The sequence below is a fragment of the Lissotriton helveticus genome, chromosome 3_1 (assembly GCF_964261635.1).
Source record: "Lissotriton helveticus chromosome 3_1, aLisHel1.1, whole genome shotgun sequence".
NCBI lineage: Eukaryota > Metazoa > Chordata > Amphibia > Caudata > Salamandridae > Lissotriton > Lissotriton helveticus.
In genome coordinates this window covers 554,796,864-554,811,942 of record NC_136061.1, presented here as the reverse complement: position 1 = coordinate 554,811,942, position 15,079 = coordinate 554,796,864, and the positions used below count along the sequence as shown (strand labels likewise).

The 15,079-nt window shown below is 44.4% G+C and overlaps 1 protein-coding gene across 4 annotated transcripts in view; it reads left to right on the top strand.

Moving 5' to 3' along the window:
- MAP3K13 (mitogen-activated protein kinase kinase kinase 13) overlaps positions 1 to 15,079 on the top strand; it is a 536,979-nt gene that overhangs the window by 369,309 nt on the left and 152,591 nt on the right. For all 4 annotated transcript variants that reach the window (XM_078680462.1, XM_078680465.1, XM_078680461.1 and 1 more), the window contains one exon: positions 12,304 to 12,495. In XM_078680462.1, the coding sequence (XP_078536588.1) occupies positions 12,304 to 12,495 (192 nt within the window). The remainder of the gene's footprint in view (positions 1 to 12,303; positions 12,496 to 15,079) is intronic.

The following is a 15,079-nucleotide window of genomic DNA, read 5'->3' as shown; positions in this document are numbered from 1 at the left end:
GCCGGTGCGTGCTTATAATCTTGCAGAAAGTTGTTTAAGCCCTCCGCTGCACGGCGGGCTGTCCAACAAAAGGTATTAATGGCCATTTAATAACCTCTCTTCCCACGTGTGGAACACCACGCAGTCTGGACTTGGACCCACAGCATGTGAAGTATTGGCGTTTTCTCCACAGCGATCAGATTGTTGGCACAGTCTAGTTGGGCACGTAGGCCTTGTCACTGTGCAGCTCACGCATGGCACCTACAGCAATTGGCTTTGCCGTTTCATATCTTATCGATGGCAATGCGACATCAGCATTGGCTGTAAGCAAACCTTGGGACGTAGGTCATACGGGTCTACAAGAGTGGTCCTCAAACTCTTCCATTCTGAGCCGCCATTTACTTAAAATTAGTTTGGCCAGGTCCTTTCAAAAACGTAATATTTTCTCTCAATTAATATTAACATTTTAAAACGTTTCCAGAAGGTATTGTAGTGGAGCTGGAGAAAAAACAGAGAAATATTAATATTGATATGCGCTCTTCAGTATAACAGTAAATAAAATCTGTACATTGCACATAATCATTACACACGGGTAAAGCATTTATTCTGAGAACAGGGGGGCATCTTGACTAAAAAGCCCAAAACTATGTTTTGTTTTTCATTTTTTCTTGTTGCAAGCCAGTGAGTTAAAAAGGGACTCTGATGGTTATTGTAAGATACCCATTTTACATTAGTTTGTATTGTTTATTTATTTTTGCTTTCTCTTATCGGTATATGTATTATGAAAACTTTGCAAGAATGTTCTGTTTCTTATTAAAGAAGCATTGGCAAAGCTGATAGGTCTTGTCTTTCTGACCTATTGGCTTTACCACTGGTTTCAGCAATATCTTACTGGACATTCATTGCATATTTTTGTACATAGAGCATGTACATTTGTTAAAATTTTTAAACCCTCTTTGCCATAGTGCTATTTTGTATTGTAATTCAAATAGACTTTACTAAGAACTGGCAAAACAAAGATGTCTCAGCTCTAAAAGCCTGATCTATTGGATTTTCCAGTGCTGTCATCGTACATATGCAAAAGACACACAATTGATGGATGGAACACCCGAAATACCAAGCAGGTCCTCCCTGGACCTGACACAAGCATCCTAGGACCGATTTCGGATTCACCCCTCATCAGCCAGGATAGCTTGAATCCAGTGGCACAGTGAGCCCGGGACCCACGTCTGGGCATACCCTACACACTTAGGGCGAGAATGCAAAAGACACACAATTGATGGATGGCATGCAGAACAAATCAAAACATTCTCCCCCAGTCAAGAGATCTGGGTTAAATCCATCATTCTTTTGCTCAACATGCCACCCCAGTTTAGACCTGGCCATATTCAAATTGGTCTTGACCCTGTGCCTCATGGAAACAGTCCAGCCCGAACTGCAAGCCAGGCCTGGACCGGAAACAAGCATCCTAGGACTGAAGGCAGTATGGTGTACAGTCCACTGGCTGGTATTCCTCCCCAATACCATCCCTATGATGGAAGAAAAGAAATTGGTGCAGTGTACTCTGTTTTTATTTTTTCCTCTAGCAATTGGAGAAGTTTCAGTGCTTTCAAAATAAAATGATGTCTAAAGTCACAGCCTTTCAGCATCAGGCCCTGGAACTCTCATGCCAACTTTTATAAGAATGTTAATTGTACTGATATGATATGGCAATGCTGAGTTACGCATGTTAGCCAAATCTGCTGTGTCACCTTTACTCATTCAATACAGTTTTATTGCTCCTACTCGTATATTTGCACCTTACACATTTATGTACCCTTCTGCAGGCATGCCAGCAGTTGCGATAAAAACTGATTTATTCAAATTTTCTAGTTAGGGTGTCAGAATGTTATTCTTACTCTCGCTGACAGGCTCGGAAGACTGTTCTCACGGTTGTCATAGAGCTATGTACAGGAATGAACAAGCATTTGCAATGCAATAGGTCTCGCATTTACTCAACTTTAAGCTATTGGCATTGTATTTATGTTTCAAAAACCAAAACATAAATAAAAGTAATTATCATTTACAATGCCAATAGCTGAAACTCGCGTAAGTGCGAGACCCGTTGCATTGCAAATGCTTGTTGTTATTTGGTGTAAATCAGTTTAGTAGTTTTGAAGCTATTAAAAGAAAAACTGATTTGTATATCTAGGGACACGAACCCTTCGTGAATCCTCCCTATCTCATGCAGAGATCTGAGTGGCTGCCAACACTTCAACCAGGATGTGTTGGCAGCCATCTTGAGACTCTGATGCAGCCGAGTCCCAAACAGAAACGGTAAAAAAAAGAGAAGGGGGCAGGGTAGGAATACCTTAAACCCCAGAGGCCTGGTGGTGGGGTCCTGCAGGGACCCCGTCAGGGCCAAAAAGCATATTTTTAAACAAATTTGCTGCAAAAATCGTGACAGATTTGTGAATTTGCAGTAAAAAAACAAAAACAAGCACTTTCTCCTGTGCCTGTTTAAATATGGGCCCCAGGTGAGCCAGGTCCTGAGAGCTTATATATTGTATAAATAAGGGGAGGGGGTGCAAGAGGCCCTCCTCCCCATGGCCAATCTTGGCACCGGGGACCACCACCTCCCCTGGGCAAGTCGATAAAAACAAAAAACAGAGAAGCCGCATGGACCTCCTCCTGAGGCACTTATAAGCCCCGTGGACCTATTAACAAATTGAAGGGGGGCCATGCGGACCCCCCTCCATTGCCCTTCAAGGGCATCGGGGATCACCACCTCCCTAGGGCCACAAAGTCGAACAACAGAGGGAGGTGTACGAGGCCCCCCTCCCCATGGCCAATTTTGGCCCCGGGGATCGCCACCTCCCCAGAACAGGTTGAGTAAAAAAAAAGAAAGCAGAGGAGGGCCATGCACCTCTCTTCCTGAGGCTCTTCTAAGCCCAGGGGACCACCACCTACTCAGGAATTTATTAACAAAGTGTTGGGGGGCCATGTGGACGCCCCCCCCCCCTCCATTGCCCTTCAAGGGCCCTGGGGACCACCACCTCCCTGGGGCCAGTTAGTCAAAAACAGGAGGGGGCCATATGGGCCTCCCTCCCGGGCCATTTATGATCCCGGGAAACCACCACCACCCCTGGGCTTTTTACATTTTTCAAAGGAAGGGGGCTAAGGGCTCTGCCCCGGGGGACCACCACCTCCTCGGGTCAGGCCCTTAAAAATATTAGGAGAGGGGCAGCAAGGTCCCCTCTTGGAGCCACTAATGGGCCTGGGGATAGCCACCACCCACCAGGCTGGCTCCTTATTTCCCGGAAGCCCACCCTTGGGACATTCCTGTTTGCTCTGGCTTGGCCTGAGCTTTGACAGCTCCTGCCAAGTGAGAACAAACAGTAAGCTCGCTCCCGCTCGCTGGCAGCAGACTTTTCATCTTTTTGGTTGCCCGCAGTCAAACGGGCAGGAAAACAGATGAAAAAATTGCCCCCACATCCAGGGAGCAGCACTTTTTGCTGCCCCCTATGTGTGGGAGCAATGCTGACTTCCGCTGGAGGCAGGGAGCTGGCAGGGACTGCAGGGCATTAAGGCTCCCCCCACGGTCCTCAACCTAGCACACTATGTGCCCTGGGTGGTGTCCAGATCACCCAGGAGCAAGAGTCTGGGTCCCGGGTTGCATTACCAGGGCCGAAATTGGCCACAAGAGGGGGGCCGCACGATCGCACTCCCTCTTTGATTTTTGGTTAAGCCCCGGGTTTTAGAACCCTGGAGCTGAAATCGGCCCTTGGAAAAAAATAAGAATTGCGACCTTGGGTCTCCCTTTTGATTATCCTGAGTATGCAAATGCCAGAAATCATCTGCAAGCGCCTCCCAATTCCTCCTCCCCCCCCTTCCCCCCCTCCCGGTTTCATTAGTGGTATGCAAAGGTCTTCCCCCCTTTTTTCATGTTGATAATACAGCCACTCACAGCCACTTTCTTACCCATACACCTACTCACAGCCACTCACTCACACAATCAACCACTCTTGCACACACCCACACAATTACGCATGCATCCACTCACACACCCACTTTTATACTCATTCACATACCCATATAGACACTCTTACAGACACTCACTCTACAATACAGCCACTCACACACCCACTCAGTTAACCAAACACCCACCCATACAGCAACTTATACACCCAGTCACTCACCCAGGCTGTCACTCACACACCAACTCACCCATCCATCCAGCCACTCACATAGCTACTCACCAATACAACCACTTTCTTACCCATATACCTACTCACACAGCCACTCACTTCCCCATACAACGACTCATGCACCTACTCACACACCCACTTTTATACCCATTCACACATCATACAAACACTCTCACAGACACTCACTCTCCAATACAGCCACTCACACACCCACTCAGTTAACCAAACACCCAATCAAACAGCCAACCACTCACCCATAAAGCAACTTATTCACCCAGTCACTCACCCACACATCCACTCATACAGCCACTCAGTCACCCATACAGCCACTCCAACATCAACTCACCCATCCATACAGCCACTCGCACAGCTACTCACCAATACAGCCACTCACACAGCCACTTACTCACCCATACAGCTAGTCATACACCCACTTATCTTCCCATGCAGCTACTCATGCACCGACATATTAATCCATATACTCACTTATACACCCACTCACATACCCATACAGCCACTCATACATGGATACAATCACACAATCATTCAGATCACATATGTTAGAAATAGTATTACAGAAAGAATAGTAATTTAACTTATGCAGTAGCTTACTATATAGCTTTAATTCTCAGACAAGTTTTCAAAACGTACTCACTGGACAATGTGATCAGTGATGCCATCAGTGATGTCATCAGTAATGTCACTGACCATGTCATGAGTGATGTAATATGTGAGGTCATAAGCAGTGGATTGCGGGGGCATAAGTAATAGTTAGCTCAGGTCACTGTGGCGCCTGACTTTCACTGGTTTTGTATGAGTGAAACTTGAGCCCAACTATATCGTCCCTGTAACCTTTGTTTTTTTCAATGAATATATATATAATGTATAGTGTAATCAATGACAATTTTTAGATACATTTTAGATACATTTGACTTTTAATTGTATTTGAAATTACTTTTGCCATTTTTCTATGTCACGCCTTGAGTGTAAAAATAGCACTAATATAGAAATAATACTTTATGTGCGAGGCACAGGTCATTTTATATCAGGATTGAGATTGCATGTATCACTTTAATTTGGAAATTGAGCACTGTCACTTTAATGTTGTTGAAACTTTATCAACAGTATAAAAAGAACAAAAAAATGGAGCAACCTTAGGTTTGACAAAGACCACTTTTGTGGTTGTAACGAATTACCTGGTTGCTTGTAGTCATGAATAAAACTCTTATATGCGAGACCGAGTGTGTTGGAGTCTGTTCGCATGCTGGAGCAGGCAGTTTTTAGCCGGCTCTTTAAGTCTTCAATTTCCGCAAGGAACATGTGCTGCGGTAGCCCCCTGTACCCGGAACAACTTTATCGAGCTTGCCGGACAAAAGTAGCAGAGGAACGCGAGTCGGCGGACGCGCGGATTTTCTGTGAAATTGTCGGTAAGCCGTGTCGAGTTGGGATATATACAGATGGGGAGGAGTGCTTTTAGTGGGAGCAGAGCGGCAACAGATGTACATTGGGTACTAAGAGAAATTAATCACATTAGGTGTTTGATTATCCGCTCCAGCTCTTTGGACATTGTCATTAGTTTACAGAATCAACATGGCAGATGAGGCGCTGCGAGAGAGGGAAGCAGCAGCACAAGAACTATTTGAGAATCTCCCCTCAGCCTTCGAAATCAGGCACAATAAAGGAGCATTGAAATCATCGCCGGACGGCGATGTCAATCAAAGCACTTTTGAAAACCTTGGAAAAACACATGAGAAATGAAATGACAAAGTGGTGGGAGCAGAAGTCCCTGGAAAAATATGTGGAAGCAGGACGGATCCCGCAGCGCTTGCTCATTATTATAGCCCCCAGTTTTGAGACTACCCAACCCGCCATGTTGAAGGAATGGGCCGAGAGCATTCTCAAAGCTTCAATGCGTCTTGTGCATATTTTAATAAAATATGCACACAGTGATCAAGAGAGCATTTTGAAGGAAATAGAAAGGATTAATGGAGAGCTGGAATAGTCAGAATTCAAGGAATTGATCACTAAAAGTAAAAATTACATGAAAGTACGTATAAAAAACAAGAGGACATCATAAAAACCAGGAAGGCATTCAAGTTTGCCCATGATAAATTGGATTGTGAATCTGGCCAAATATTTACATTTTCACGTAAATATGATTTTATTAAACGCACTTCTCACAAATTTATCAAGACAAAGATAATGCCAAGTCAGATAATCTGAGTGAAGAGCTTCAAACAGCATCGGCATCTGATGCCAGTTCAATCCAAAGTGATACTGATTTGGAAGATACAAGTCTGGAGAGGGGCAATGCGGGGAAAGATATGGGCACACTAACCCTCTGGAGGAGCTAGATTTTTTACGACTGGATCGTTGTGCAACCCTAAAGACCGCGGAACCCCAACAAGCACCAGACAAAGGCGCAACCAAAGGCGGAGGGCAAGAAGGAAATGCAACAAACGCAAGAGGCAGGAGACAACATAACAACAGGTAGAAGAAAAAGTGAACAGGAATACCAACACAGTCATCAACCTGTCCAATGTACAATTAGAGCAAGCAGAGACACAGCTTTTGTCAATGGGTCTTTCTTTCTGCCCTGAGAGTAATGTGAACTATGTTCAAATGCGTGTTGACATATTCAAATTTATAAGAAAACTGAAGCTAACCAAGTACTTTGCGATCAAAAAATCTAAAAAGAATGAGGAATTTATTGTAACGAACAATACATCTACTTTTTCCAATCTTTTTCTATACCAGCGTTGCATACCTTAGAAGCCTTGGCGTCTGAGAGCAATAATGAAAATCCAAGTCACTCAGGACAGTCTGCACAACGCTGGAATCAACTTGGCATCCGCCAAATCTAGTCCTTTTAAAGCTACATCAAAATGTATTCGTTATGCCTCGAGATGCCATAGACATCTTTTTATAAGTGATGGTGGAAGAGCTAAAAACACTACAGTTAAGAACTCAGCGTAGGAAAACGAAAATGAAGTATAGAGGCAGAAAATATCATGAGTTGATAAAGAAGTTACAGAAACAGAGTGGATTGATTATCAATAAATCCGACAAAGGAGGGAACATTGTCTTGTGGCCAAAGGAAGAATACCTTGCAGAAGCGCATAAACATCTGGACGACACATTGGGGTCGATTCCGATTCGGGGAAAAAAACGTCTGTACGATTTGTATCCGGAGACCTCTCCGTACGAATCGTACCCGTCCGTCCGAGTCGCGAAGTACGATCCGTATTCCGTGAATCCGTCCGAATCGTCGCGATCCGTACGTATTGCAAGGCTGAAACCGTGAACCGTACGACTCGTACACATGCCGTACGACCCGACGAGTACGATCTGGACCGGGGTATGAGGACGCGATTCGTACGGTCCACGTCCGGTAAGGGTGAGTCGTACGGAAAAGCACACAAACACATACACACCGTACGGTCCGTACCCCCCACGATCGCAGGGATACGCACCGTACCCCTGCGATCATGGGGTGTACGAGCCGTACCCCCATTGTACGATCGGTGTACGAGCCGTACCCCTATTGTACGATCGGTGTACGAGCCGTACCCCATTGTATGATCGGTGTACGAGCCGTACCCCCATTGTACAATCGGTGTACGAACCGTACCCCCATTGTACGATCGGTGTACGAGCCGTACCCCATTGTACGATCGGTGTACGAGCCGTACCCCCATTGTACGATCGGTGTACGAGCCGTACCCCCATTGTACAATCGGTGTACGAGCCGTACCCCCATCGTACAATGGGGGTACGGCTCGTACACCCCATGATCGCAGGGGTACGGTGCGTACCCCTGCGATCATGGGGAGTACACACCGTACCCGGGGGGCCGTTCCGTACCTGTTTCGGCGCGAACTCTGCTTTTACGGCATTTTTCAGCTCCCGTAGAAAAAGGCTCGTACGGTGCGTACCCGACACGTATCGTACTTGCTGGGTCGTAAAAACCAGCCATGAACCGTACAGATGTCGCGTACAGCGGGTTCCGAGGGAGAATCGTACGGAGATTAGAGTCGTACTGTGTCTTGTACGGTGGCTCCTGGTACGAATCGTACTTCGTCGTACGTACGGGGGACGTTGCAGGGTACGATTCGTACGGGAAAAATGCTCTGAACGGCTATTCGGAGCAGTTTTTCCCGAATCGGAATCGACCCCATAGTGTTTCAAAAAGTCCAACAACAACCGGTTGAAATTGATTAAAGAAAATTGTAAACTGCATCTTCTCAAATGGAAGAGAGAAGGATTGATTTCTAATGATGCATTTCTTTTTCTCAACAATGAGTCCCCTATCATTCCTGTACTGTATTTCATACCTAAAATACACAAGAACATTTTTCCTATTCCAGGACGACCAATAATATCAGCCAAAGGGGGACTGTTGGAAAATATGTCTCAGTATGTGGATTTTTTACTGCAAGATCTAGTCTCTGCTCCACCTTCCTACACAAGGGACAAATGATTTCTTAGACAAAATAAGACTTGTACCTTTGTTGGAGGAGAATATTTTAATCACTCTTGATGTTAGTGCATCCTACACTAGCATTAATCATTTAGACGGTCTAAGGGCAGTTGAACTTTATCTTCAGAAAAGACCAATTGAAAAATACAGCCACAATGCAATTATTCTAGAAATGATAGAATGTTAGCTTCATAATTACTTCTTTTTATTGAACAAGGATGTTTACCAAAAGCACAGAGGAGTAACCATGGGAGCCTGCTTCTCCCCCAGTTACGCATGTTTACATGCGAGTTGGTGGGAGGAGCAGGTTCTCAGGGAGGTCCACAGGCAGGACTGGGAAGCATACATTTTATATTGGATGTGTTTTATTGCTGACATCTTTGTTGTGTGGAAGGGATCTTATGATAGGGCTAAAGAGTTTATTAACAACATCAATGCCAATGGATTGAATTTACAATTCAATGCACTTATAGACAACAAGGCCATATACTGACCTTAGTAGGGCTAGGTGAGCTTATGGCTTTCCTGCTAGGATTGCGTTCCCATAGTCCAGTTTAGAGAGGACTAGGGATTGAACTAATACTGGGGGATGAGAGGTTTAATTTTCTTGAGGTGTTTTAGAGAGTACAGTGCACCTTTTGCAGAATGTTTGATGTTGTCCTTTATTGACAAGTTTTTGTCCAAGGTAATGCCTAGTGATTTTACCAAGTTGGAGAGGACGACGGAGCAGTTTAAGGCATCCAGATTCATGAGCCAAGCTTGGATAGGTAGGTGGTTACTTTTCGAAGAAGAACAGTATGAATTTACTTGTGTCCGGATTCAGCTTTAGGTGGTTCGAGGGAAACCAAGTTTGTATCTTGGTTAGTGTGTCATTGAGGTGTCTGATGTCACTGGGTGATTTGATTTTATAGTAGAGTTGTGTGTCATCTGCATATAAGTGATACTTAACTCCAGCTTGCTTCAGAATGATTATAAGTGGTTCCATGAAGAGATTGAAGAGGGACGGGGAGAGGATTGAGCTTTGGGGGACACCAAGCGTGACTTGTGTAGGCTTAGAGAGACAGGAGTTGAATTGTATTTGTTGTGATCGGTGTTGAAGGTAGGAAGCGGACCATTTTAGTACTATGCCATTAATGCCAGAGCGTCTCTTCAGAGTCTCAAGTAATGCTGCATGATTTATTGTGTTGAACGCCACTGATAGGTCAATAAGGATTAGAAGACATACTTCACCTTCATCTAAGGATCTGTGGATATCATCTGAGATATTGGGCATGGCGTTTTTCCGTGCTATAGCCTTTTCTGTGTGATGTGTGTATAAATCTCCTGCAAACCACCTTATTCTCCATATGTGTACATGCAGCTTTTTGTCCTTATCGGAGCCCAAGGGTTTCTTGGTTACCAATTCAATTATATATTTTGATTCCATCCTTAATTTATTTAGTCAATCACCTCCTCTGATTTCAAAGGGCACCCGGTTAAGGCCAAATAAACAAGTGAGTTTACATTTTTATAATGATATTCCTCAAAATGTTTGGCCACTGGGTAATTGTGGTCAACATGCCTATTTGCTCTCATGTGTTCCATAATCTTTTTGCAGGTGCGGACAATATTACTGTCCGCATTGTCTTGACCTTGCCAGCGGATTTGGTTGAGGTATCCAGATAATCCAGGTTTTCTGTCTGAAGAACCTCCATTTAAGTCATTATACACTCCTTGACCCCAAGTAGCTGTTGTGTATGCCTGTAACGAAAGCCTTGATTAGCTTTGGATGCCACCATTTCCCTCCAGTGCAGTAGTCCTGCCTCTTTCGCCTCAGCTGAGCAGTCCTGTCATGAGGCAGAAGTGTTTCAGAGCCTAATTTCCTCACTGTATGAATGCTGTTAGGGAATATCATGTCATTTATTGGGCACCAGAGGTTGACACCAAGCCCTTTGTTCATGTGACTAAACTTTCAGGTGATTTTCTTCATAAATCTCTGCACACATTGTAGAAGATACGCTGGCACTTTTATGTACCAACCCCATACTGCAAAAACTGCCAGGAACTGAAGGCCTCACGTCCATGATCAAGAAGGTTTTTTTATTGGTTTTAAGAATTGTCATTTTTACGTGTGGGAACTGTGAGCCAGAGTGCAGTGGGGGCTGAGTCAGTAATTGTGGGGGCAGGTTCAAAGAGGTGGCAAAAACTACACATTATACTGCAACTATTTTGTTGGTATCTCCGTTCCACTTCCATGCAACAGCATATAAAACAAAACAAACTCCTTAAATTGATAAATGCAAGATAAACGATTTACGTTATGAACCCTAAATTGGTTAATGCGATTACTGCAGATGCCTGTGTGTAACCCGAGTCACAGAAATAAATCCTGGTTGGCTTGTGTATTTATAGTTCAATGAGGCCAATATGTTGTCATCCATTTAAAAATGTATTATACATTGTATAAGATTGACTGCTGCCTACTGGGCCGAAATGGCCCATAAAATGGTGGCGGTGCCTTGCAGGTATTGCCATCCATATTAGTATGTGGTATTTTCAATGCCTTTCCATGGCAGAGACTCTGCCATGGAAAGGCATGTGGAGTTCTCTTTGGGGGCTCGTTGTGGGCCCCCAGGAGGGTGGGGGCTGGAGGGTACCCCCCCGCTGCACATGGGGGGTACCCATGATACCCTCCAACATTGGCATGCACAAGTTGTCAGGCACCGCGCAGGGCCTATCACGTTTTGCATGCCAATGCACAACATGCATATATTGCATTGTGACAGGTGCTGCTTACAGCACCGCTCGCCACAATGTAATTGTAATGCACCACTGGCAGCCGGTCCCAGCACCGCCAATGTTTCGGGCGGACTGAAGTCCACCCGCCATCCTAATGGACCTCTTTGTGTTTGAGATAGAAGTGGTTCAAAATATCTTTTTTCGTATTTCACAATCAGACTGCACTTAGTTCTAGCATTTTTTTTATTAGTGTCCATTAAAAGAACTGTAATTCAGACCTCAGTTAGTAATATCCTTTACATTACCTCTCAAAAGAACAAATCTTTATCACCTTGAGGATTCAACGGACTCCCAACATTTTAATGTCTGTTCTGGCCATCAAAAAGGCTTTACATTTTGTGATCACCAATTGCACTTATTTACATTTCTTTCAGGTAGTAGGTGCCCAGGCGAGAAGGCTCCTTGTTTAGCTCCCTGCCCCTTCCTGGCTTCAAGGCAGAGCAGACGCCCCCATCACACACACTTACTTTTCACCCGGATGCTCATGAAGATCTGCCTTAACCTTTTACGTGATGGTTCTTTATAGGAAAAAGTAGTGGAAGTTTGATGTTGCAAGTGGCAAAATGCATGTGCTTCTCCCCAACTCTGTACCACGAGGTGGGCAAACTGTATCCCCGTGCAAATTAATATTAGGTGAAATTACACCAGTGACAAGCCTACCCGACATTGGTCTACTGTCGAAGCTAATTCTGATGGATGATGAACTTTACAGTGGTTTGTGAATCCTGCAAGTATTACATAGTGTACTCGGCAAACAAAGGCAAGGTCGAGCTGTATAGCGGCGTGCTTTCATGTGGCACTCTAAACATAGATGGTAATAAAGATATAGCTGTCTGCATTTTCATCTGTAATAACAGAGGTACACTTTTCTCTTGGCAGGGCTGTTTGCACCCAGGCACCATGTTACTGCATCATTATGGAGTATTGTGCACATGGGCAGCTTTATGAAGTGCTTCGAGCAGGCCGCAAAGTTACCCCTCACCTGCTGGTGGATTGGTCTTCGGGGATTGCCAGTGGGATGAGCTACCTGCACTTGCACAAGATCATTCACCGGGACCTCAAATCACCAAAGTAAGCTTCCGTAATCTTGCAATTTTAATATCTGACATCAAATTTTTATATTTTATATGATTGAAGTATGTAAATTTAATTTTGTTATTCCCCAGTTTTACACGACTTGGCTTAAAAAATGTATTTAGAAAAGGACATTCTTTCACAAAAGAAAATGATTCTGAAGATTATAGGTCTGGTTTATATGTTGGCGGAGAGGGAACTCTGTTGCAATGGTGACAGAGTTCCCTCCCTGCCAAGACTATGGTCTCCCCACTCAATTTAAATTTGGGCAGACCATAGTTTCACGATGGCAGAGGCTACTCCTTCTGCTCCGTGGTCAAACTCCATTGGGCTGTCGGCCCGCTTCATTTAAATGGGAGGATATATAGCCATTTGTCAGCCCCATCACCACCAGAAAAAAAACTAGTGGTAAGGGGCACTGAAAAGTGCTCAATGTCCTCCTCGGGGTGGGGGCATTGTGTTTTTTTAAATGTATTTTACAAAAAAATCTGCTTTGGGTTTTAAAAAAAAGAATTTAACTTTAATGTTTGGCTCTGTCATGTTTAATGAAGCCATCTGTCATAGTTACAATGGATTGGCAGGAACTCCTTTCACCGCAGTTCCTGTCAGTGCTGGAAATGTCCACAGGGCCAGTGACCATTTCATAATTTGGCAGGCGGCAGCTCCACCAGGATAATTTACTCTATCGCCCATGCGGATTACGGGCCATCCACAAATGTTAGAAAACATGTTTAGGGATCAAATTAATGATAAGTTAGTTCAGGTGGGCATGCAAGTTTTTTCACGCTGGTTGGTGGTTTTAGATTATTTTTTGACAACACTTTGCGTGGCATTTGTACTAACACCAATTTATAATGCCAGGTCTGCGAATTGTGTGATTTGCACTTTACTGATGCATGGCAATATGGAGTATGATTGGTCTACACTATGTATGCCAAGTGTGTTGCGCTTCATAGCTAGACCCTAAAAAAATTGCTGCGGTCAGAGATGAACATATTAGAGACGATGTGAAGTCTCAGGGCTTTTAATTTAGAAAAAGGAGGACAGCGGTATGGTATGCATAAGAAATGCTCCCTTGCCACATATTACAGGTTTGGCTAGATGGAGCTTTGAGTGAAGAACCAAAACAATATAGAAATCTAGAAATCAAGAAAGTGTTTCAAAGTGTGAAAATGCATTATGGTGAAACAAATATGGAGAGATGGTTTTGAAGCATCCACAGGCTCTAAATAGGGCCAGAGGAAGAGATGGTTGCACCAAGTCACAGAGTGAAAGGGTTTCATTAGAACCGCCACCAGGAGGTCAAAGACTTAGTGGGTAGACCAAACATTATTTAGCTAATATAGTGTTTAAAGAAAGCGAAGGACAGTGTATGGGTTGGGTACTAACAGGTACCCCAAAAGCATCTTTAGTCTAGAAGAGATTTGATATTAGGAGGTACATTAAAGATAGGGTGTCCATCAGTATCAGAGTTTCAAAAGCAACACATGGTTCTACATCAGTCATGGCAGAGGGAGTGTATGGATGGATGCATGCTAATAACTAGATATACCAACTTGGAACATGAGTTGAAGATATCGGCCACACGATGGGAGCCAGCAGAGTTGTTTTGCAACTGTTAATAGATAGGTATTGAAACCCTTCAAAGAGTGCCATTCATTGCCCTTGCAGTGCACCAAATCTCCTGCTGTTGCTCTTAAGAGTTCAGTGCAGCTGACCAGTGGTAGACCTTGTATTATCACACAAGAAGCACTAGCCACAGTAGTGGGTACACCCTGAAAAAAATGATACCTGTGTAGTTTTGTCTTGTAATGTGGTACTATCAATTGGCTGGAGGAACAGTTCTGCTAATCCCACACTCCCATCACCCGCTTCTCACCACTTCCAAACCCATCCTCCGAAGAAATGAAGCAACAGGTGGAGATGGGAAGGGGATGGACTGGGTTTGTTTCTAGTCCCGCCCTGTCCAACCCCCACTTCCTGATTTGGTTTCACACAGCTTTTTCCTCTCCGAATGCTTCTATGTGCAAGAGAAGCATTCAGTGAGGAAGGAGCTGTGTCTGTTCCCCAGCAAGGAGTCAGACACTGTTCTGGGGCCAAGACACACAGCTTTGTTCCCAAGCAAGGAGCATTACGCAGTTTGGATTTTTTCTGAGGCTAAGGCAAATTTCAAACAGCACAAGACACAGGCACACACCTCTGTGCCCAAATGAGGATCCCGGACACAAATAAAAAAAAAATTGCCTCAGAAAAAAATCCACATAGTCCAGCTGTTTGTGGGGGCCTATACAAACAGTTCTGCAGCCCAGCGAAGAACTCCTTTTTTCTTAGCCTCCTGCACCGGGCTTCTTCCTGGGTGGCACACACACTTCTGTGACCCAGTAAGGAGCCAAGATGCTTTTGCCTTTTTCTTTCACTAAGGAAAATGTAAACGGTGCCCAGCTCATTAGTGAGACACACACACCCACCCACCCACCTCTGCACCCTAGGAAAGTGACCGGATGCTGTATGCATTTTATTTCTTAGCCTAAGCTAAAATTCAAATAGTGCCTACTTCCTTGCATGGGTGCAAAACATGCAT